General features: G+C 43.0%; 1 protein-coding gene across 8 annotated transcripts in view; it reads right to left on the reverse strand.

The window, feature by feature from the left end:
* Positions 1 to 25,522, reverse strand: part of LOC309524095 (uncharacterized protein) — a 66,062-nt gene extending 40,540 nt beyond the window's left edge. For 2 of the 8 annotated variants that reach the window (XR_014215779.1, XR_014215780.1), the window contains exons 1-3: positions 25,068 to 25,281; positions 22,797 to 22,909; positions 14,619 to 14,776 (exon numbers count right to left, since the gene is read on the reverse strand). Coding sequence is in view for 1 of the 8 variants with exons in the window: in XM_082208492.1 (XP_082064618.1) it covers positions 14,619 to 14,776; positions 25,344 to 25,476 (291 nt within the window). In the remaining 7 variants the exon portion in view is untranslated. Of the gene's footprint in view, positions 1 to 13,417; positions 14,777 to 15,341; positions 16,172 to 22,796; positions 22,910 to 25,067; positions 25,282 to 25,343 lie in introns of those variants that run through there. The other 6 variants (XR_014215782.1, XR_014215781.1, XR_014215784.1 and 3 more) reach the window with 6 other exon arrangements.
* Between the last annotated feature and the right edge of the window lie 681 nt (positions 25,523 to 26,203).

The raw sequence follows: 26,203 nt of genomic DNA on the forward strand, positions 1-26,203 counted from the left end.
CTCACTCACTCACTCTCTCACTGACACACACACACACACACACACACACATTTGAGATGAAATCAGTTCTCCACATTTCTACATCACTTTGTAAAAAAACATTTTAAAAAATCCTTAAAGTCCTCATGAAAATTCATCTACGTTTTTTGTTTGCCTTTCTCTTACTATACACATTTAGCTGCATTTTTGCCTAATATACATTTTTTTCAAAGCCATTTTCCCTGCTAAAATACTTTTCCATATATTGTTTTCATTAATATATGCATTTGTATGCATCCTTTACCAAGTTATGTGTGGGTGGGTGGGTAAAGGGCACATATAAATGTATATGTGTATTGCAAAATATGGATAAGTGTGACTATTCAAGAACAGCTGTGTTTCAGTCCACATGTTGTTTCAAAAAATGTTGATTTGGTACGTCTGTCTGTAAATGGTGAACTGTATTGAATTTCTCCTCCATCCCTAGTTGTACTTATCCTGGTATCACTAAGGGAAGTGTGAACACACCCATTGTCTCTGCCATTCTTCTTCCTGTCTGCATTATTTTCACTTTCAGCACATGATGGCTATCGTCAGATGCTCCCTGGATGGCTCCCAGCTTCTCAGCCATTTTATTATATCTCACTGACCTCACCATAGTCCCTCTCTTCAGTTCCTTACTAACTTCTAATTAACATGCTCTCAGTTTCCCCCGCACTTCAAATGGAAACTTCTTCCTTAGATAAGAGCCTTACCTACTGGATGGTGTTGTTCATCTTTCCTGGGTGTTAATGTGTTTTGCAGCAGTGACCTTTGAAGAAAAACCTTACCAGATAGACTTCCTTCTCGTTTCCATTTGGAAGAGCTCAAGCAGCACCTTGATTTTCAGGAAATATCTTTTCGTTTATGTCATACCTCAAACCACAAACTGTTTCAATCAGGGTTTTGTATTATTAGCAGAGTTCGGAATAGGCAACAAATGCTTTTTAAGTCCTTGGCTTTTGCCTTTATCATCAGACATCTGAGATGGCTTAGAGTGGAGTCCCCCCCCATCTCCACCCCCGCTTCTCCTTCTGTTTATCTCCAAGCTAAGCCTCAGGCTGCATAATTTAACAGTAACATTATCACCCCAGAGTTGATGCAAAAAAAAAAAAAATGTTTAAAGGATAGGGTCGGCAAGAAGACGATGACAGTCTCTTTCTTCTGAAGACTTCATTCCTCATTCCTGAAGATGGTCTTTCCTCACCTCCCCAGTGGTAAACTGTGGGAGAAGCATTCAAAGTTCTCTTTCTGTATACCAGGGTGTTGTCAATATGCACATGCACCCATAGAGGCCTTCCCTACCTGTAGGGTTCTCTCCTGCTGATAGTAAGTTTGAAAGAAGCCTTCTGTTGGAGCCAATAAACTAGGTGTGTGTGTGTGTGTGGTTTTGCAGATGTCCTCTGTTTGAAGACCTCAAGTGAGGGAGAGCTCATAGTGGTCCTTGGTAACTGATTCTCTTGTCAAACTGCTCTTACTGTCAGGAGCCAGTATCCAGCTAAATAAAACTCAATTATTAGTGCTAGCATGATAGCATTTTCCCCCACCCCTCTGCCCATGGGCACATCACCCACAAATCTGCTCCAGGGGGCTGAGGGGATCCCCAGAAGAGATTTAGAGATGAGTGCAGCAGAGGAGGAGAGGGGAGGATGTTCCACTGTGCAATGAGAAATTATTGCACTGTTGTTGAACATAATCCAATATATTTCTCCCAATATTCTATCAAAATCTATCCTCCTATAAATTAAACCTATTCTAGTACTGCTTTCTGGAGATGCAGAGAAGGGGGATTGCATCCACCTAAGTTATACTGAGAGAAGACCTGTTGAAATTTATGGGCTTGCTAAAGATGCTCATTAATTTCAGTAGATCTCTTTTGAGCATCACTAACATAGGATACAACCCCAAGTCTTTGCCCCTTATTATGTGACAGCCCTTCAGGTATATCTTCCCCCACTCAGTCTACCTGCTAGAAATTCTGAATCCTCCTCAACAACATCACCACCTGAGCTTCAGAAATTGCCTGCATACTTTCGAGACCACATATTTTCAAACCTTTAAGACCCAGGACCCACGTTTCACCCAAGCATGTGTTTGGGGACCCATTTCTTTATCCTTTACCATATATCTGCATGGTGGTAGTGCTTCTGTTGCAACCTGCTTAGAATCACAACATGACCCAATAGTGGGTCCTGACCGACCAGCTGAAGGTAATGTTCTAGATCTAGTCTATTGTTAAGGCTCCTTACTGTTAGGCAGGTTTCTGGTTAGCTGTTCAAGATAATAGGATGGTGCTTCATCAAGTGGAAGCTTGTAGGAACTTGTGGTGCTCCAGATATTGTTGGATGCAAATTCCCCTTAGGCACAGCCAGAATGGTCTCTGGTCCGTGGATCATGGGAGTTGTAGTCCCAACAACTTCTAGAAGGCTATCCCTGGGTTATGATGTGGCCTTTGGGGACCTCTTTGTGTTTGTTTTTATTTGAGAAGGTTCTCTTAATCAAAAGAAGAAAAATAATGAATGTGCACATATAGCTATGGTGATAAAAGTCACCATAATAAATAAATTAAGTATATTCTTGCCAGAAAACTAACATCAGAAAAGGATAAGTGAAGGCCACAATAGCAAATGTAGCATTTCTGCCTGCACATTTTTTTAATAAGTTGTCTCTGTGTATAAGAGTGTTCCAAAATTAAATAAATAGATGCAATTATTCATACAGTTGTGAGACAGGGTTATAGTTACCTTTCCATGAGTTTTGATAGGACACAAAATTATTCAAAAGCACTGTAAGCTGGACTCTGTACACCTAAAAATGGAAACTGGGTTTGTTCCCAATATTTCAGTTAGGATCTGCCTGCCATAATACAATCCTTTATAAAACCTAAAAAGCATAATAAAGGTGTAGATGATATGTGACATCTCACTAAGGCTGTAAGCCTATGTACATGTATTTGCAAGTAAGCCTTGCAGTGAGGCTCACCTCTCAGCAATTACACATAGAAATGCACTGAGAAAATTCCCAGATACTTGTGTATAGAGTTTCAGCTTAGTTTAATTTTTGTAGGGTGAATTATACATCTTTCCAAAAGGCTTGGACACAAGGTAATACCACTCCATATATAAATAAATGGCCCTTCAGATGACCTGTGTATTCAGCATTGGTCCTGATTTGCTTGCACAAAGCTTACATGGTGTTCAGACGATGTTTAGTCTTTACTGATTTGTTTACAGCGTGGTTACAGGACAAAAACATTCCTCCTAATTTACTTTCAGAGTGTTTACAAGTCTTCCCATTATTCATACAACCCACACTTTTCAGTGCGTTTCACTAGCACTTTCCTAAGCATAAAAAGTCATGCAAACACACAAACGTATAAACACACATATTAAAAGTAGATTTATTGTGCTAAGATGACAAAGCTTATGAATCTACTTTAATTGCACAAACCTATATTCCTTGTATGCACTTGACTCCCTCCTGCAAAATAGCGAAATTTTGGAGGCACCCTACAATCCACCCTTATAATTTACCCAAGTCCCACTAGTGTATGGGACCATTATCTTATAACAAGGTTCCTTTAGAGAGGTTCAAGGAAGCTCCTGATTATAAGATCTTCCTTTGGACATTCCCCATGCCTTAGAAGGAGATACCCATTGTGCCTTAGAGAAAATGACTCCTCCAACTGAGGGAGGGGCCAGATGTGTGTATGTGTGCATGAAACAGCTGTTGACAGTTTTGGATAAGGCAGAGGGGCAGTGTGAGGGGGGGGCTGACAGTTCCCAGCTGGAGAGAGCTGCCCAGTTGGTTCACTGCAGGCATACTTGCCTACACCTAAACCCTGCTTGCATGTTTGGAAACAAAACTTAAAGTTACAGAGATACATTAAAGTCTGAGACAGACATATCAGAAAAGTTTTCCAGCAGAAGGGAAATGCTTCTGCCTCCACAGTCAGAAGTAATTATGCCTCTGAATTCCAGCTGCTGGAAACTACAGAAGGGAAGAATGCTCTCCTGCTTGGGTCCTGTTCTCAGTTTTTCAACAGGCATGTGTTTGGCCACTGTGGGAACAGGATGCTGGACTAGATGAGCCACTGGCCTGATCCAGCAGGGTTCTTACGCCCTTAAGTGGCAAAGGAGGAAGAGGATTATGCATGGGCAGCAGCTATTAGAGATATGGTAAAGTTCTCCTGAGGAAGCTTTGGAGGGTCAAAGAAGCCCATCTCAAGTGAGAGGCAAACTTTTAAAGTCCATTTCCCCCCTCTCCAGTTGGATTAAACTCCAAGCCTGTTCAGCTAAACTGGCATCCATAAATGGTGTGCAAATCAGAAATGGCCATTGTTGTCAGAAATGGCAATTGTTGAGTATCTGATGAGTCCCAAGCCCCTGCAAGATGACTACTGTCAACTAGATTAAATTGTATTTTAATCAAGTTGTTTTTATTATTGGTTGTTAGCCGCCCTGAGCCCGGTCTTGGTTGGGGAGGGCGGGGTATAAATAAAAAATTATTATCATTATTATTATTATTATTATTGTTGTTGTTGTTGTTGTTGTTGTTATTATTACTATTACAGTGGTGTCTCGGGTTAAGTACTTAATTCGTTCCGGAGGTCCGTACTTAACCTGAAACTGTTCTTAACCTGAAGCACCACTTTAGCTAAAGTTCTTAACCTGAAGCACCACTCCTGCTGCTGTCACGCCGCCGGAGCACGATTTCTGTTCTCATCCTGAAGCAAAGTTCTTAACCTGAAGCACTATTTCTGGGTTAGCGGAGTCTGTAACCTGAAGCGTATGTAACCTGAAGCGTATGTAACCCGAGGTACTACTGTATACATACCATTACAGGAATGAGAAAGAAATTTGATTCCGTTCACATATATAGATGAACACATCTAATTCACAGTTTCCCAAACCAAATCACAGCCATTCTTCAAAATTTCCAAATTTAGCAGTGCAGTTCTCCAGCCAGGCGACGTGTACAAAAATTATGCATATGAATGCAAATATTAGCAGAAAAAAGTATGAAAATGTGTGTGTGTGTATGTGTGTGTGTAGTATATATTAGGCAAAAATTAATTCCAAGGTGGTTATATTTGGAGAACTTTGCACTAAAATGCTACTTGTGTTGTTTTTTAATGGCAGATTGCTGTGGAAATGCGGAGAACTGAATTTAAGAGTGGAAGAATGAGAAACTGAAAGAAACCATTATTGACAGATTCACTCATCCCAAGCCACAGCCCACCTGATAATCTCTCAGCAATACTGGATCCAGCAGTTGTCCTCAAGCTGCAAGCCTGCTTCTTAGAACAGATAATGAGCCCATCTCAAATCTTGAAGTCAGTGGGATTTAGGAATGCTTAACCTTGGCTGGATCACGCTATTGTTCCTTAAAACTGTCAGTCAACAGAATACTCTTCTTAACAAAGAGCAAAGAGATCCGAGGAATCTCCACTTTCCTTTCAGCTGCCAAACTTCTATATACATGAATGTTTTTCCCCACATTACTTTCAGCCTTATTAAATGTGTCATGTTGTTATGGCCTCCGGTCCTTTTTTTAAAAACGGAAAACAAATAAACAGCAAGAATTTGTCAATCTCCGTCCTAAGCGAGAGTGGCAGCAAACTTAATCTGGTGCTAATTAGGCTTGTGGAAAACTAAATCAAGCATCAGAAACCACAGATTATTTTAAGCTTCCTCCAGCATAAACAGAAAGGGCCGAGGATCGGTAACATTTTATTTTTGTTGACAGTTTCCCACTTTCCCCCCATTTCATTCCCTGCATCTGATAGGCCAGCCCTTGATTGCCTCTAGCTCTGTCTTCTTTTGGCCTCTGCACAGCAGTTTGTTAATCCTTCCTATTTATGTGTATTTAAGCAGGATTACAAACTTCAAATACACTGTAAAAGGAACCTGTATACAAGCCTTCAAAAGCACTTAAATGGGCTGCTGATAGATAGAACAGCCTCTCAAGGAAATGCCCAACCTTCTGGAAAAAAACAATCCCGGGTGTTTATTTGCAAGCCATTTGCAATTACTACGCAGCGAGGGACAAAAGGACTGGAAAATGTAAGATGACGGAGGGTTTAGCATCACATTTCAACTTGTACAGGACAAGGCAGGGATCAGTGTGCTTTCAAGTCAACGGAAATGTCATTGGGTAGATGCAATTTGTTGGCTTATTGGCAGGCTAATACAAAAAATGGGGAGGGGGACATTAGAAGGTGCCTTATACTGAGACTGATCATTGGTCCATTGAGAACAGTATGATCTGCAATGACTGGCAGTGCCTATCCAGGCTTTCCAATTAGGGTCTTTCCCAGGCCTACCTGAAGATGCTAGGGATTGAACCTGAGATTTTCTGCATGTAAAACACAAGCACTGCTCCTATTACAACCCTTCCCCAATCAGTAGGGACACAGGAAGCCACTTTATACCTAATCAGACCATTGGTCCATCTAACACACGCTGCATTTTCCCGATGTTTCCCTGTTAATTTTTGTGTTATAATTGAGCTTCCACATGTTGTAAAAGCCACTTCTAGAAGACAGGTGGAATATAGCACATGTTTAGAGATAATTTCTGTGCTGATTCCAGAAAAAAATCCAACTGCAGCCTCCTTAACCCTGAAAATTATGGGAGTAAAGTGAGAAAATTTGGGGTGGCATACTGGCATACAGTTCTTTCCTGCTGTTTCCATGGATAAAAGAGTGGGGGAGTAACAGCGTTGTCCAAAGATGTTGCACCATGCCCACTGGTGCGAATGAAATTTAGCATGGCATGCTGGTATAAAGGTAATGAAGTCATAGTTACATAACACAGCATGTCTGCAGAAACATTAGAAAATGGGACGGAGGCACTAGGATTATAATCTGGAAAACTAAAGCAATATTCTCCACGTCCGAATGCACCCTCAGTACTGAGTACAGATGCCGATGGACTACAGCTCCCATCATCCCTCACCACAGGCGTTTCTGCCTAGAGCTGATGGGAGCTGGAATCCAACAGCATCTGGTGAGGCACAAGGTTTCCTATCCATGTTCTGCTTACAAAGAGCTCTGGATATGGGATATAGGATAGGGATTCTTTTAAAGATGGACAAAGACAGGAAAAGGAACCATAGGCACCAACAAGCAACTGATTGATGATCTTCAGAAGCACTGCTCAAGACACTTTGCAAGCCCTGTGCATGGTGTTTTGGAAGCATTGTACCATCATTGTTGAGTGTTTGGAAAGCACTGCACAATAGCACAACAGCAGAGACTTCAAAGGAGCTCCCCTTGACCAATGAACAGGTAGGCTCTTTGAAGGTGTGTCCCCCAGCACCAATAAACTGAAAGTGTATCTTCAAAGGCAGTTGCTCTAACCCACGATCAGCTGATTGGCAGTTACAGCAACCCCAAAACTTTGATAGGTGTCCAACACCTGACATCATTATGATGTCAGGTGTTTCAGGAGCTTGTCCTCTCAAGTAGGACCCTGGCAGAGATACATGCCTGACTGTCATGTTCTCTCCCTCTTGGTCAATCGTTCGGGAGCTTCAAAAGCTTTCTTCTGCCCAAACATCACAGCGACCGATGCCAACAGATAGCGGCACACTTAGGGATCTGCAGAGTCTGCTCAGTTCGCATAACAGACCTCAGCAACTCAGCATTTTGGCTAATCTACATTGTTTACATATAAACACACAGAGAGCACTGCAACATGGCTCCCTCTCTCTCTAGCATCAGACAGCAAAGAGAGAGAACAAAGGTCAATAGTCCCACTTCATGGAACACAGTAACACAAACATCCTGTCTCCGTCACTTCCCACTCTGTGGAGTCAAAACATACACCATCATGTGAAAGACAACAATCCCATGACTGTAATCACAGAGCAGGAATTCTAACAAGGTGATTTGAAGATGGGGAGACCTGTTCATGGTGGTATCTGTTCTATTGCCAATCAGTTACACTGGGTCATCCCAAGTTCCTGGGTTAGGGGATAGGGAGAAAAAGTTATCTCTATTCCCTTTCTGTACATCACACATAATTTATCATCTCCCCCAACCCACTCACAAGCTAAAAAGTCTCAAATGTTCTTGCTCTATCTTCCTATGCTAGATGCGCCACCCCACTTGATCATTTTGGTCACCCTATTCTGTTCCAAAACCTGCCTGTTGGCCAAGCTCTTCTTAGCACACCTCACCTGCCCCTTAATGTTCTGACCATACAGGAGCTGAGTAGGACATATATTATGCAAGGAACTACAAAAAGCCAGTTTCCTATTTGCCAAGTTTCCTATTTGATGATTTGATTTGGGTTTGTTCACACCATTGCACTGAACGGAGTAAGAAGGTGTCTCTCCACATGTACAAGCTTTTATGTGAGTGTATTTTTTTATTTGTGTAGCTCAGCCATTGTGTACCCAGACTGTACCTTCATTGAATGTTACACATGAATAATTGAATGAATGTACAGCTCATCCATTTCTGCATAGCTTGAACACTCATTGAATGTAACATGTCAACAGCTCTTTTAGTTAAAAGCCAGGTGAAACCCTCAAGGTTAGCACTCCTTATAGTGATCTTTAATAATGCAACTTAAAGAATACCATAGAAAAACGATTGCCTCCAATCCAGTACAGTGCCATGCCACATTAATTAGTAACTCAATATTGCATGAGAGGGCAATGAAAAGGCAAACAGAGGGAATGATATTTCAATGCGATAATTGTTTCCTAGCCGTAATATTTCTCTCCACACTAAGTAAATAAAGCTGCCATGGCTTCCTGGGGTTGTCAGTGCTCCAGTCCCCAGCTCTCAGGAGCCATCAAACAAGGATATCTCAAATATTATTTTTTTGGGTGGGAGATAAGGGCTGATCAGTGTACTCCAATACCAGTACCAGTACTCCAATAACAGTGTTTCTTGTGGGGGGGCGGCTTCTGGATATGCATATGGGGTTGTCCTGTTTTAAAGTGGCTTGGATGCGGGTGGGGCTGTAGGTTAAACCACAGAGCCTAGGACTCGCCGATCAGAAGGCCGGTGGTTCGAATCCCCTCGATGGGGTGAGCTCCCGTTGCTTGGTCCCTACTCTGCCAACCTAGCAGTTTGAAAGCACGTCAAAGTGCAAGTAGATAAATAGGTACCACATCGGCAGGAAGATAAACGGCATTTCCGTGTGCTGCTCTGGGTCGCCAGAAGCGGCTTAGTCATGCTGGCCACATGACCCAGAAGCCGTACACCGGCTCCCTCGGCCAATAAAGCGAGATGAGCACCGCAACCCCAGAGTCGGTCATGACTGGACCTAATGGTCAGGGATCCCTTTACCTTTACCTCAGTTCACTTAGAGCAATTGGGTTCATCGAAGTAAATGGGGAAGGCATTCAGAGCATGGGCAGACTTTTGTTGGGGGGGGCAGAACCGACGTGATTGGTTAGTTAGTTAAGTATTTCTATTGTTTTACTTGATGGGGGGGGAGCTGCCCCTCCACACACACCCCTTGGCTATGCCCATGACCCAGGGATGGACGAACTGCATCACAACATTTGGATAAGTTCAAATTTTGATAGATAGCTGCATTTTGGTTTGCAGCTATCTATCAGTGAGTGTGAATTAGGTAGGTTCTCATTCAAATGCAAATTGAATTGAATTTCTCTCTCACCCTTTGAACTATGAAGGGTGGTGGCACTTCCAACAGAGGTTTGTCTTGATGATCTTAATACCTGGGCAGGTTTATGTGTTGTAAGAAGGTATTTCCCTGTTTGTCCTCAATCTCTCGTACATTGATTTCATTGGATGAAATATTTCTTATAGCTACTTTATGCAGGCAATGTTCATACCTCAGCAACACGCATTGACTTCAGCAACACGCATTTGAATAAGAAATTCAAAATTCTATATTCATATAGAAAAGCAAGTCTTGGGTTCAGGGTTGCCAACTTGAATAAAATATTGAGGGGCAGATAAGCCCTGCCCCACATAATCTATCACAAGATGTGGTGCACACACCCCATTTGAATGGCAATGCCCATCAACTCTGCAGGGACCCAGCCCCCTCAAATATTTTATTGGAGGGGCCAAAGGAACCTCAGCCCCCAGGAATTGGCTCCTATGCTTGGGCTACACAGACTTGAATTCATACAAGTCTCAGAATTGATGAATGGAGTATAGTTGCACTTGTTCCAAACTGCCACAAGGTGGAGCATTCAAATACATTGGGATGCAGACAATATTACTGTATAATATTCTCTCCCCCCCCCCCCAAGAAAAAGGAAGGTAGTTAGAAAGGGGGTGTGCGTTATAATGTGTGGTAGACAATTACCACCTTTTTATTCCAGTAAACAGGTTCATTGTTTCCCCCCTAAAGCTTCAAAAAATCTGAAAATATATTTGACCAAAATCCAATATTGGGGAAAAAGAAATATATGTGTGTATGTGTGTAACTGCTTTTAACCCTGTCTAGCTCCAGCTTTACTTAACAAAGCATATGAATGTATTGTTTTAGGGGGAGAAAATTAATTGACTTAAGTAAAGGTCTGTAATTGTGCATAAACCATAGATTCACTTGATATAAACAAAAACAACAGCAGCAGGTTCTTAAAGCCTGCAATGGCACTGAGAAACAATCCAAGCCTATTTATTTACGTCACTGATAAACACCTAAAATCACTGTATGGACAGCCACTTTTAGAATTTTTTTATTAACCCTCAAAGGGACTGTGGTATTAATATCAGCTTGAGAAAAAAATCCCAACTCCACTGTTGGGCAAATAATTTTTATTAGGACAGACCAAAAGGTCACAAAATTTTGACAGGCTTTCAAATTCAGCAGAACTTTCCCACAGGTGAGCTGTCACACAGAGAAAGGGGAGCTGGGGCTCAGAGGCTTTCTGAGCAGCGAGACGCAACTCAGGGGCACCCTTGCAGGTGGCACATCAGTGAACCTGCCTGTAATAATAAATGCTCTAATCAAAAAAGGAATTGAAAGGGTGGCTAGATCCAGCAGCCTGAGGATGCTTAGCATGGCAGCCTGGGTGTTAAATGGGACCTGTGAGACCTCACCAACCCTGCCCACAACTAGGGTTAACTAAGGACTAAGCAGAAAGAACTAGAGGCCTATATTTGGCTCCTGGGCTTGGGATTCCATCCTTGGTTATATATTTTTTAGTCCTCGCTTTCTACTGCTTATTAGATCCTGCCTCTGGTTTGCTCCTCAGTCCCTGACCACTGGCTTGCCCATTATGACTCCCAATGCCTGCCTCATCTTAGGCACTACTCATGGTCCCTCCCTGACACCAGGGGACCTCTCAAAACTGATGCCAACCCTGGCTGGAGTAATTTTAAACCTTCATATAAGGGTGCTCCAAAGTTCAGTTTCGATATGTGATCATGCAATTGTGTTAAGGGACCTGGAACTCTGCCAGTAAAAAGAGAGAGAAAGTTAACTCTAAATAAGGTGCTTGCATCATCATCAGTGTTTCCTGAGTCTCCTTTGGTGCAATAATTTACAGCAACACTCCCTGAATTCAACACTACGGTTACCATTGTACTGAAGATATAGCTCTCTGGTCCAGAAAGATACATAAACAAACAAACAATGAGGAAAGGGGCATTTAAGTTGGCTCTGCTAGGAACCTTTTGCTCACATAGCCAATTTCTCTATCTAAAAAGAAATTTTCTTTATGGAACATTCACTCAACACAGGGGGCAGGTGAGGTTGCTTTTTATATTTGCCTTCCTCATTGCTATCAAATGCTTTAAAAAATGCTACATCCGATTATGAATTTAGTTGCCAGAAGACAGCCTCTGTGATGTAGTTGTTAGAGTGATACAGGAGGGGGGGAAGATGAGGGGCAACACTGCACCAGAATGCCTCCCTCTCACTGGAAGAAGGGGGGGGGAGTTTCTGGCACTGGTGGGAGCAGTGGGGCAGGTGGGAAAACGTCCTTTGTTTTTCCACCAACTGAGGTAGGTGCTTCAACCCACTTTATTGGTGGGCCTGCCCCAGTTTCAATGAAGGCAAAGTGGAGTGTAGGATGGCAGAGAAAAGTTGAAAGAGTAAGGGAGAGAGAAGGACAAATAGCGACACCTCCCCCCCACACACTGACTTCTGCCCTGCCCACTATCAGCATGGCCCCTGACAGATAATTTGTGAAGAATGCAGTCCTTGACAGGAAAAAAAAAAAAAAATCCCTGTCCCTGAGGGGATATATTGCAATATTGTGTGGCAGCTTCCACTTGTCAGTGGCTATTAGCCATGATAGCCGACCACAAAGGCAGTATGACACGCGGCAGTTACTGAAGATCAGAAATGTTGCTGCATGAGGTGAAGGACAAGATGGTACCCCCTCCTGATTCCACACTTCAGAGCCAACTGGGCTGGCAGTTGAATCTTATTTTGGTGGGACAGCATTGTCCACCGCACCTGAGGCATCAGGCCAGATTAGTGAGCCCTGGAGAGGCCATGTAGCAACAGCTGGGGGCTCAGGAGGAATAACCGCGACTACCACCTGAGGCAGTTGCCTAATGGTAGGGCCAGCAATGGAAGAGGGGCTGTTGAGAGCCAGTGTGGTGTAATGGTTAGAGTATCAGACTAGGTACCTGGGTGATGAGGGTTCAAATCCCTATTCAACTGTTAAGCTCACTCGGTGATCTTGGGCCCAGTCACTGTGTTTCAGCCTAACTGACCTCACAGGGTTGTTGTTGTGGTTTAAATGAGGAGGGGGGAGAACCATTTATGTTTCCTTGAGCTCCTTGGGGGAAATGATGGGACATAAATGCAACAAACAAACAAACAAAAATACTGCTTTCTTGCCCTACTTAAGGGATTTGTCCAATTGACCACTTTAGGAAACAAAATACTTCCTTAGATTGGTCCCTAATATGATCCAGCAGGACTCTCTTCATTTGTGTCATGCTTAGGAAGCTGATTATTCATGTGCCCCTTGCACTCTTTTCAGCAGACCTTGTGAGGGTGAAACAGCCGGTGAAGTGTGCCCTTTGTATTTGACATAATTTTCAGGAAGGAGACAGAAGGCCAGAGGCTTTGCAGGTGTACCTGTGATTTTTCCCCCTTTCTATTTTTGACATAACAGCCTTATTTTGGGTTTACCACAAAGCAACAAAATTTACCCTTCAATGTACAAAAGGTTCTTATTTATAACAGTGCAGGGATAACATCCAAATATAAGTCATTTGTGTGGGTTTCACATGGCCTGTTTAAGAATTAACTGGAGCAGGTGCAAGTAGCACCTGCACTTTGGAACACACCAACACCTAAAATCAGAATGGTATCAACATTTTGTTCTTTCAAGTGCTATATACATATATTAGTCAGACTTTTTAGGGGTAGCATTTTTGGATATTTTTCATGCTGATTTTGCAGAGGGATTTAATGTATTCTTGTTGTTGTAACAGCATTTAGTTTTTTATTTCTTTTTTGTACAATACTACAATATTTTCAAATTGGTTGGTTTATAAATGCAATAAGTAAATAAATGAATCATTTAAGAAAGTTTCAGTGTGGCATGGTGATCTGCAATAGGGCGGTCCTGTAATGAAATGGGTACGTTTAATTTTGTAAATTTACAAAAGATTGTAAAATAACAACAAGGCTGTCCTAATTAAAATAAAAATTGTCCGCAATTCTTTTCTGATTTCTTTCTTACATTTTTAAAAATTGGGACCACACAAAGCAATAAAACAACAAAGTGATAACAAAATACATCAAAACACTAATATATTGCATATTCAGAATATCACTGGGATATACAATTTATTCCTGTATTGTGGGGGGTTGGACAAGGTGTCCCTTCCAACTCTACAACTTTATTATTCTAAGACACAGAGGATTATGCTAGCAAATGCAGAGGCAATAAATCAGTTTGGGGTTTTTTACTTTGGGTGCCAGCTTTGACAGGCAGGTGAGCCAACCTATTTATTTCTCAATCATATTGTGTCAATATGATATCACAGGATTGACAGCTGGGCTGTCCTCCCCACCTGTTAAAATCCCTTGCATGGGATCCCCAAACTCGGAAACCACAGTGCAAGGGGCTTTGTCAGCCTAATTTCAGGGGTTGAAAGGAGCAGCGGGAAATGGCTCACAAAGCCTTTTGCAAGCCTCAAAAACTGGAGGTTGAAATGAACAGCACACTGTGGTTTCAAAGAGCAGTTTAAGAAGGAGAAGCAGTTTATATTTATTCTAAACTGCTTTCCACTCCTTGAGCAAGGCATGCTCCTAGGGCCCATTGGGAGCACACCTTGTGCCAGCAAAGGAGCAATCAGCAGCCCACTCTAAGTGACTGGTTGTTCTTTTGAAGCCCTGTCCTTACCTGCTGCACATCTGACATCCAGTCATTGCATATCCTGTAACTTCCTGCCAAAATCCATAACTGGTTTATTTATGTCCTGCTTTTGTTTTGCCGTAGCCCCCCTGGACAGGCAGCAATAATGTGTTAACAATAGGGAAACATTGCAGAACCAACAAAAACAGAATAAACTCACCACCCGTGCACTAATATTATGTCAACCATATGTTGCAGAATTCTCCTGCAATAAAACACCAGTCTTCTCTGGATTAGAAAGGTCCTTGGATGGCAATTTGTGTTACTTCACTTACTGCAAAGTTGCTGAGTGGGGCCTTGGACATCTGCCCCAAAGTCTTGTTCTGACAGCACCACTGAATGCTTTGCAGCAGAGGTGGGGACCTGTGGGCACTCCAGATGTTGCTGACCTCCAGCTCCAGTCTTCCTTGGCTATCAGTCATGCTGGGTGAGGCTGATGGGAGATGAAGACCCACAATTAGCCAGTCATTTTAACAATTGTTTTGTACTGCTTTTCACTGCAATTGTTTTGTACTGCTTTTCATTGTGTTTTATCATTGTACACTGTCCTGATTCATCATATGGTAGCATACAGGGTGGCCCCAAGGTAGGTGTACTGCTTTAGAATCCACTTTCTTTGTTCTTGACTCATGTTCACTGTCATCAGTCACAGTATCAGTAAAGAAAAATACCGGTAATCCTTTTATCTGACTCCACTATTCTTTCCGACTACCAACCTGAAATTTAACTGCCACTTTGTTGTGTGCCAGTAATGTGTACCCATATAACCTGTTGTGATGAATTTCATTTATTCAACTGTATACCTACTTTGGGGCCACCCTGTATAATGCCTTTATAAACAAACAAACAAACAAACAAACAAACATATGGCAGGCCACAAACATATGCCTTGCCATGGCGAAGGGGCTTGAAGAACTCCGAGAAGCTATGAGCTATGCTGAGCAGGGCACCCAAGATGAACAGGTCATAGTGGAGAGTTTTGATCAAACGTGATTCACCTGGAGGAGGAACCGGCAAGCCACTCCAGTATCCTTGCCAAGAAAACTCCATGGACAAAGACAACAGGCATATAAAAGTTATGACGCTGGAAGATGAGCCCCTCAGGTCGGAAGGCGTCCAACATGCTACTGGGGAAGAGTGGAGGACAAGTACAAGTAGATCCAGAGCTGATGAAGCGGCTGGGCTAAAGCCGAAAGGACGCTCAGTTGCGGATATGCCTGGAAGCGAAAGGAAAGTCCAATGCTGTAAAGAAAAATATTGCATAGGAACCTGGAATGTAAGAACCATGAACCTGGGTAAGTTGGATCTGGTCAAAAATGAGATGGCAAGAGTAAATATTGACATCCTGGGCATCAGTGAACTAAAATGGACGGGAATGGGTGAATTCAGTTCGGATGACCATCATATCTACTACTGTGGGCAAGAAACCCGCAAAAGAAATGGAGTGGCCCTCATAGTCAACAAAAGAGTGGCGAAAGTAGTACTGGGATGCAATCTCAAAAATGATAGAATGATCTCAATACGAATCCAAGGCAGACCTTTTAACATAACAGTAATCCAAGTTTATGCACCAACTACTGGTGCTGAAGAAACTGAAATTGACCAATTCTATGAAGACTTACAAGACCTTATAGAAGTGACACCAAAGAAGGATGTTCTTCTCATTATAGGGGATTGGAATGCTAAAGTAGGGAATCAAGAGATAAAAGGAACAACTGGCAAGTTTGGCCTTGGAGAGCAAAATGAAGCAGGGCAAAGGCTAATAGAGTTCTGTCAAGAGAACAAGCTGGTCATCACAAACGCGCTTTTCCAACAACACAAGAGACGACTCTACACATGGACATCACCAGATGGGCAGCATTGAAATCAGATTGATTATATTCTCTGTAGCCAAAGATGGAGAAGCTCAATACAGTCGGCAAAAACAAGACCTGGAGCTGACTGTGGCTCAGATCATCAGCTTCTTACAGCAAAATTCAAGCTTAAACTGAAGAAAGTAGGAAAAACCACTGGGCCGGTAAGATACAATCTAAATCAATTCCCTTATGAATACACAGTGGAAGTGAGGAACAGGTTTAAGGATTTAGATTTGCTAGACAGAGTGCCTGAAGAACTATGGATGGAGGCTCGCAACATTATACAGGAGGCAGCAACGAAAACCATCCCAATGAAAAGGAAATGCAAGAAAGCAAAGTGGTTGTCCAATGAGGCCTTACAAATAGCGGGGGAGAGAGGGCAAGCAAAATGTGAGGGAGATAAAGGAAATTGAATGCAGATTTCCAAAAAATAGCAAGGAGAGATAAGAAGGCCTTCTTAAACGAGCAATGCAAAGGAATAGAGGAAAACAACAGTATGGGAAGAACCAGAGATCTGTTCAAGAAAATTGGAGATATGAAAGGAACATTTCGTTCAAAGATTGCCATAATAAAGGACAAAAGTGGTAAGGACCTAACAGAAGCAGAAGACATCAAGAAGAGGTGGCAAGAATACACAGAGGAATTATACCAGAAAGATATGGGTGTCTCGTACACCCCAGGTAGTGGGGTTGCTGACCTTGAGCCGGACACCCTGGAGAGTGAAGTCAAATGGGCCTTAGAAAGCACTGCAAATAACAAGGTCAGTAGAAGTGATGGTATTCCAGCTGAACTATTTAAAATTTTAAAAGATGATGCTGTTAAGGTGCTACACTCAATATGCCAGCAAGTTTGGAAAACTCAGCAGTGGCCAGAGGATTGGAGAAGATCAGTCTACATCCCAATCCCAAAGAAGGGTAGTGCTAAAGAATGCTCCAACTACCACACAATTGTACTCATTTCACATGCTAGCAAGGTTATGCTTAAAATTCTACAAGGAAGGCTCAAGCAGTATGTGGACCGAGAACTCCCAGAAGTGCAAGCTGGATTTAGAAGAGGCAGAGGAACCAGAGACCAAATTGTAAACATGCGCTGGATTATGGAGAAAGATAGAGAGTTCCAGAAAGACATCTACTTCTGCTTCATTGACTATGCAAAAGCCTTTGACTGTGTCGACCACAGCAAACTATGGCAAGTTCTTAAAGAAATGGGAGTGCCTGATCACCTCATCTGTCTCCTGAGAAATCTCTATGTGGGACAAGAAGCTACAGTTAGAACTGGATATGGAACAACTGATTGGTTCCAAATTGGGAAAGGAGTACGACAAGGCTGTATATTGTCTCCCTGGTTATTTAACTTATATGCAGAATTCATCATGCGAAAGGCTGGGCTGGATGAATCCCTAGCCGGAATTAAGATTGCTGGAAGAAATATCAACAACCTCAGATATGCAGATGACACAACCGTGATGGCAGAAAGTAAGGAACCTTAAAGAACCTTTTATTGAGGGTGAAAGAGGAGAGCGCAAAATATGGTCTGAAACTCAACATCAAAAAAACGAAGATCATGGCCACTGGTCCCATCACCTCCTGGCAAATAGAAGGAGAAGAAATGGAGGCAGTGAGAGATTTTACTTTCTTGGGCTCCATGATCACTGCAGATGGTGACAGCAGCCACGGAATTAAGAGACGCCTGCTTCTTGGGAGGAAAGCAATGGCCAACATAGACGGCATCTTAAAAAGTAGAGATGTCACCTTGCCAACAAAGGTCCGTATAGTAAAAGCTATGGTTTTCCCTGTAGTGATGTATGGAAGTGAGAGCTGGACCATAAAGAAGGCTGATCACCGAAGAATTGATGCTTTTTAATTATGGTGCTGGAGGAGACTCTTGAGAGTCCCATGGACTGCAAGAAGATCAAACCGATCCATTCTGAAGGAAATCAGCCCTGAGTGCTCACTGGAAGGACAGATCGTGAAGCTGAGGCTCCAATACTTTGGCCACCTCATGAGAAGAGAAGACTCCTTGGAAAAGACCCTGATGTTGGGAAAGATGGAGGGCACAAGGAGAAGGGGATGACAGAGGACGAGATGGTTGGATAGGGTCTTCGAAGCTACAAACATGAGTTTGACCAAACTGCGGGGGGCAGTGGAAGACAGAAGTGCCTGGCGTGCTCTGGTCCATGGGGTCACGAAGAGTCACACACGACTAAACGATTAAACAACAACAACATGGCAGGCCACAAGTTCTCAATATCTGCTTCATAGTTTTGTTCTCCTGCCAAACCTGTAAACTACAATTTCCCCTGTTTTACAAATTGAGACTAGGGAACAGCATTATCTTTGGGGAAACCCCAGTGAATTCACATCTTCCATATCTGAATCCAATTGTCTGTCCACACTGTCTCTCCCATAGGGATGAGGGAGAAACTCAATTTAGTTTGCATTTAAATATGAATCTATACCTAATATTCACTTTCCAAAACAATACATGAAACAGACATTGTTCACAATTCACACCTTCCTTCCTTCCTTCCTTCCTTCCTTCCTTCCTTCCTTCCTTCCTTCCTTTTTAGCAATTCAGTACTCCATTATGCACATTTTGGGGGAGAGTGAGCATAAAAATGAATGTACCCATGAAAACAATATACACAAATGGATTATATGAAGGAACACCACTTTCCAAAATGTGTATATTAGACAAAGTGCATACAAGCATATGCATATTATGAAAAATTTGCACTAAAATGATGCTGAATTTAACAAGGACTATTTTTCCCCCACTAAGCGACCACTGACTCTTGTAGACATATTTTTTCCCTCCTCTGTGGAGGGAAAAGCAACCGATGACTAGTTTGCAGGGAAAAAATTTTGCTTGTGCCATTTCAGCTGCTGCCCTCATCAACAGGCACCCTCGTCATCAAGGTACTTTCCCTGGTGTGGACAACAAGGAGTGAGATAGAGCAAAAAGTTGCCTATGGCAGGACAGCAACCTTATTCCTCTGCCTCACTACATTCCAGGCAGTTTTGAGCCATAACTAAAACAAACCGACCAAGGAGTTGTCCTTTTACTCCGGGTGAAAGGTGAGACACAGCACTGTTAGAGTCACCAAGCAAGAGGCCATTGGGAAATCAAGCGAAGCCCAAGGATAAAGAAGGTGGGGTGGGGTGGGGTGGAGGCGTTTGACAGGTAAATCTCCGCTCAGCCGCATGAGGGCCAGGAGATTGGACAGGGCCATCCGCAATCGCTCTCCAGCATAGCTATTCCTCAGGGCCAACAATGCATAGGACCAACAGATTGATGAGAGAAGAAGGAGCAAGCTGGTTCTTCTTGCCCACTTGTGGCAGAAGCAAAAGGGTTGCTGGAACATGGAGCCCCTGAGGGTGGCATCAGTGCCAAAGGCGATTGAGAGGGAGAAAGAAAGGTCTCCAGTGACACCCCTGAAAGCCAAGGTAAAACGTGGTGTTCTGGGTTTCTTTTGCTTGGTTCAGCCGAATTCTAGTTTCTTGCTGTATTTCTTCATTTCCTTATGAATTCAGCAGAAGTATTGGTTGGCTTTCCCCGCACCCCATATATATGTTTTTAAATTGCAACAATAGTAGGTTTGTTTTTGGCAACGGAGAGAGGGATTCTGTATTGGATTTCTTTGGGAAGTATTTTCCTGAAGACTTGATTCTTTGGCCAAATTTGTCTCTGGTGCAATAACACCACTGGACTGACAGGTGGAAGACGCTATTGTGCAGTAAACCCAGCGATCTATTCCATAATTGCCTACTTCAACTGTCATCTATCTTTCACAGCCCTGGTACCTTAGATTTTTTAGCTGGAGGTTCTGGAGTTGGAACCTGAGACCAAGACATTTTTAATGTCTTGTGTAAAGGATGAAATGGTATCACAAACACACACACGCTCCATATACAGAAGTCTGACTGGCAGCAGAGCATCTGCTTTGCATGCAGAAGGTCCCAGGTTCGATCCCCGGCATCTCCAGGTTGGGCTGGGAGAGACCCTTGCAAATCTTGCTAATGTAAATTTTTGCAAAGCAACTTCTCCCATTACAATGCATTTTTGCATGCTGTTTTCACTACTGTATGCACTTTGATGCAGACTTTACATTCATAAATGCATTGTTTTATGTGTTACTTGTGGTACTCTACTGAAAAATTTGAGGTAGTGTGCATTTAGAGAAATGGTTGTGTTCTGGTTTGTCAGGAAGAGTGGATTTGGTAGGTTCGCCTTTAAATGCAGACTGAATCCAATTTCCCACCCATCCCTATGCAAGGATGACCTGGCCTGAGACATGCATATGGGAGGAGAGCATAGGCACTACCACTGAGTTAGTTATCCCAGAGCCAAATGCCCAACACCCCTTCACTGCAGTTCATTAGGCCCAGGGAAGATCTACAGGTTCAGTGGCAGAGCATCTGATTCGTAACCAGGAGGTCCCAGGTCCCATCCCCTGTATCTCCCGGTAAGACTAGGAATGTCACCTGTCTGAAACAGCAGAAAGCTTCTTGCCAGTGGGCAGTGTGTGGCTTATGAGAGGAACTTTGCCTTTGAAATGGCCCTTAGCTCACAGTCATCTGGCTTATTTCTATAGCGCAGGATTTGTCATGGAAACTTTAAAAGCTATTGATGGAATGTCTTGTGATTCAGTGCTTTTACAATTCTCCACAGTGTTTGGTTAGCAGAATACAGTAATTACATAGGTGTATATGTTGGAGGATTTGCCCCCCCCCTTTCATTTTTACTATGTTGCACAATTGGTAATCTCAGTCAGACTCTTCTTTTTCTTCAGCTACACAGTTCTCCAATTGCAAAAGAAGCAATATTTATCATTATATGATTTTCCTGTAAAGGTGAGGATTTTCCTCACTTCTCAAGTCACTTTTCAGTCTTGAAAACAAATTATTTTAATAATAATAATTCCACATCTGTATCAAAAAGATACAAGTGGGAAAAGAACAGGGTGGAGAACATTGATAAAAGAGCTTTCATTATCTGTACAGTGGTACCTCGGGTTAAGAACTTAATTCGTTCTGGAAGTCTGTTCTTAACCTGAAACTGTTCTTAACCTGAAGCACCACTTTAGCTAATGGGGCCTCTTGCTGCTGCGCCGCCGCTGCACAATTTCTGTTCTCATCCTGAAGCAAAGTTCTTAACCCGAGGTACTCTTTCTGGGTTAGCGGAGTCTGTAACCTGAAGCGTATGTAACCTGAAGCGTATGTAACCCAAGGTACCACTGTACTGTATTCCCTTCGCATGCATAAGAACTAATATATGCCTCTCACAACTAGCCATTATAATCAAAATATTGCTGTATTGGATGAGTTCTCCTGTTCCAGATACACCATTCAATTCCTCCTCCCAGTTTTTCTCCTCTCTCCCCACCCCACTTAAAAAATAAAATAAGCCAATATTATGTGGCTACTCAGCATGTTCAGTCCTTGTTGGACTGTTTCAGGGGTTTCCTTCCCTTTAGACCCACCCCCAAACATATTTTTGCACTTATGCAAACTTCAGGGCTTCCCCTAGTTGGCTGATTCCTCACTCTTATTGGGCTGCTTTTGACTGCATAGGTGAAAACACTTAAACAGAGGGAGCATTGTTACTACTCTGGGGCTGAAACTGTCATAGGCCTAGCGAATGCATGGCTATGGCAAGATTTGAACTATGGCATAGGACTTCTGATCTCAAGTTCTTAGCAATAACCACACATTGCGCCATTTCTGTTGGTTTCCTGTTGCAATATGGGAAAACACCCACAGCATCAGGGTGACCCAGGATTACAGTCAAAGAGCCTAAGAGAAGTAATCTGGGCTCGCAACAGAGACAATTTCAGGTTCTGGACAGAATGCCCCTACACCCCTATGTAGATCTTAAGAGCTTTCTGATGCTTGAGGTGCTAGGCCAAGCTTCACCAACCAGCCACAAGCTGCCTGGGGCTATTGGGAGTTGGAATCCAAAAGAGCTGAAAGTTACTAGGTTGGTGAAGATGGTGCTAAAATGAGAGCCAAGTGACATGTCCTTCTTTGTGCACTGGTTTGCTGCTTATGTTTGAAGTAGAGAGTAGCCTGGCAGAGTCAATTCCAGGATTAAGGGGGATTCTCGGTCTAGTGTTTTATGATCAATGGCTTAGTGGTTGAGCAAATGCTTTGCAGATAGAAGGTCTCAAGTTCAACCCCCAGCATCTCCCATGTCTAAAACCCTGGAGAGCTTCCAGCAGTCAGTGGATACCAGGGATGCGGACCTTGTGCGCCTCCAAAACTTGTTACAGTTGAATTCCCACCAGCCCCAGGCAGAATGTCCAGTGGTCAGGGGTGATGTAGTCTGACGACATACAGAAGGCCACAAGTTTCCTATTCCTGGTGTAGATGATATGGAGCTAGATGGCTCAACAGTCTGAATATGTAAAGCAGTTTCCTGTGTACCTCCTGGTTGAAGAAAGGTGGTAGCTCAGTGGTAGAGAACATGGTAGAATGTCACAGGTTGAGTCCCTGGCATCTCCAGATGGAGCTGGTTAAGACTCCTCTGAAACCCTGGTCAGACACTTCCAATCAGTGTAAACAGTACTGATCTGGATGGGCTAGGAGTCTGACTAACCTTAAGGCAGCTTCCTATGTGACCTGGTGTTGGGCAGTTGGAGCAGTGATGATCCAAAGGGTGTTTGCAGCAGCTTGAAGTCACCATATCCTACAATCTCCTACAGTAATTTCCTGTAGAAATTTAATAAATATATAAATAAAGACACAGCTCACCCAGACACAGTTTTCCCTGTTATAGTAAGGTGTGTCTTCATATTTAAATTATATCATTTTTAAATTTGCAGGGTGTGTGTGTGTGTGTGTTTGTGTGTGTATTAGGAATGCCATACATCTGGACATATCTGGCATACTGCAACCCCAAGCAGTGTCCAGGCAAAAAAATTATTTGGGAAATTTTGCAAAAAAACCAACAAAGCAAAACTCAACTTTGGGCAAAAAGAAAAAAGCTCAACAACTTTCCTGTCCAGATTTTAACTTTATGAAATATGGCAACCCTAATATATGTGTGTCCACACACATGGACATTTTATGCAAAAGAGGTGCAGTGGTACATTGGGTTAAGAACTTAATTCGTTCTGGAGGTCTGTTCTTAACCTGAAACTGTTCTTAACCTGAGGTACCACTTTAGCTAATGGGGCCTCCTGCTGCCACTGTGCTGCTGACACACGATTTCTGTTCTCATCCTGAAGCAAAGTTCTTAACCCGAGATACTGTTTCTGGGTTAGTGGAGTCTGTAACCTGAAGCCTCTGTAACCTGAAGTGTCTGTAACCCAAGGTACCACTGTATCCTCTTTGGGGGTCATGCACAACTTTCCTTTCATCCTGGTTCACTTCCATTATCAGAGCTTGAAGCAGCAGAAACAGCCAGAGCAATTGCTTGTGGAAAGGTAATGTGCAGGGCAGAGTTATCTATCTATCTATCATCTATCTATCTATCTATCATCTATCTATCTATTTTCTATACTACCCTTCATCTGAGGATCACAGGGCAGTTTACAATAGGCAAAAATACATAGCATAGTAACAAACAAACAAAGCAATAACTCTCCTGCACAGTTTAAGAGATTGTTTAACTAGCCAGAGTCGTAGGAGAAGAGGAAAGGTATGTAATGAGAGCGTGATGTGAGCCTCCCTGGGAAGGCCATTCCACAAGCAGAGAGCCACTACAGAAAAGGCCTGTTCTCATGCTGCCACCCTCTGGACCTTGGAGGAGAGGGCCTCAAAAGATGATCTAAAGGTCTGGGTAGGTCATATGGGGAGAGGCGGTCCTTGAGGTATTGCAATTGGTGTTATATGCTCAAACTATCCTGCCCACAACCTGGCCGCTGAATTCTGCACCAGCTGAAGTTTCCAAACAGTCTTCAGAGCCATGCTCTTACTTTTTGTGTCTACTGACGTCAGGATTCTGACTTCAGTAGGGCCCAGAACTGGGTGAATATGTACATTTTGGCTTCTCTCAGCTTCTCCTGTTTGTTTTTTTTTAATCTTAAATTCAGTTATTCACATTTCCACATCAGTCTGTGAGATACACACACACACTTCATGAAAATTCATCAGCATTTAGTGCAAATGTATCCTTATATATACATCTTGGAAAGCAATTTTACCACTACAATGCATTTTGTATGTTTTTTTCCATGAATCTGCCTTTTTATGTGCACATTACCTCAGCATTTTGGTACACATGGTACACGACATTTTGTACACATCCACCCGATGCTGTGGAATACTCTGCCAATAGAGATTCAACAGGTGCCTTCTAAATCAGTCCTTAATCAATTCTGTTCAGCTAACCTTATACATCTTTCAGAAAAGCTTATAATTTTATGTGGTTTTATACTATATAGATATTATTGTAAACCACTTTGATATTTTTCATGATATAGCAGTGTGTGTGTGTGTGTGTGTGTGTGTGTGAATGAAAATGAACAAAAGTGATTTGTTGGCTGGAGAACTGCATTGCAAAATCTGGAGACGTGAATTTCAAAGGATGGCTGCATTTTGGTTCTTGTATTGATTCAGGAAGTGTGGGTTAGCGAGATTCTCCATTAAAAGTGAACGGAACAGATTTTATCCAACATCCCTAGTAGCACAAGGGCTGTGGAAGTTTCCAGGGCAGTGGAGAGGGGGAGTTCAACATTAGATCATCATACTCCATGTGGTGATATACATAACAATATGTGCATGTGGTATGTCAAAAAAATCAGTGTCGGAGCCGGTCTGTGAAGCTGGTCATCACTTCTCTTGTGGTTGCTGCTGCCTCAACTGTCCCCTGCTTCCTGCAGAGGGCAGCAAACCACAAGAACAGGCACTCAAGAAAGCAGCCTACCTGGGAACTTTCCTTAGTAATATAGATACCATGAGCTTCTTGTTTTAAGCACCAGGCACCAGGCTGGTACGATATGAGAGAGATGCCAGTGCGAGATGCCTTACGGTTCTTGCTAGGAACTTCTTTCCCTCTTCCTTGCTCCTCCTTTGGGCTCTCTCTGCAGGCAGGGCCATGCTAGTTCAGTGGAAAAATAAACTGTAATCTCAATATTGGGGGGGGGTACGTAAAGCCACAGATCCCCAGAATGGGGTGGCAGCAAGGTGGAGGGCTGCTTACCTGAATTTAGGAATAGAGTGCAAGGGCTCTGGGACAGTTGTGATCTTGGTATATCGTGATGTTTAGCTGGTAACATATCACAATGTTGTACACCAGGCGCCATTTCATTAAGTCCATTTTCTGTTCCTATCATGATCTGTCATAAAATGGTGCTGTTGCATCCCTCAGTGAAGGCAGTGCCCGGGCTCTGGCAAGTCACTGCCAGGGCTCTGACCACATCCGGGAAGCCTCACACTGCCCTTCCAAAGCCGGAAGCTAGGGAAGGAAAGACGGGCTCTAGGACCTGCCAGAGCCCTAGAGGTGGCACCTTGTTTTGCTGTAATGCGGGGATGCGGCACAGGGATCTGAGCTGAAGTGGTACAAAATTGCGAAGATTCATAATTGAGAAGTTCCATTTAGGCGTGCCACATATTGGCTTAAAATATTATTAAAATCTGTCCATTTTATCCTCCTTTGGGAAGGCAGTGTGAGGGATCTGGGGTGTTAGCAGAACCCCGGCAGTGCTTTCCCAAAGCTGGGAAAACCTCATTTGATCCTAGCTTTGGCATCTTTATTTAACTGCTCTACACACCTTCACTGGGACCCTTGCCATACCTCCCCTAAATCCTCCAGGTTGCTGCCCAGCTCTGCCTTTTGAACAGCCACTGCCTTCAGCCAGTGCTAACTTAGAAGCTGCTGCTAGTGCCGTGGAAAAATAAACTGTGATTATTCCTTTTGGTACTAGTATATGGTTTTGTCATGGCAGGATGCTGGGTGACAAAATCTGAGTCTCCACTCAGCTGAATGTGGGGGGAAATGTGTGGAGGGCTGGTTACCTAACTTTGGGATGCTGTACCCCAGAGGTCTCCCATCTGTCATAA

This window comes from Podarcis vaucheri (assembly GCF_965113315.1).
Source record: "Podarcis vaucheri genome assembly, chromosome: Z".
NCBI classification, from domain to species: Eukaryota; Metazoa; Chordata; class Lepidosauria; order Squamata; family Lacertidae; genus Podarcis; species Podarcis vaucheri.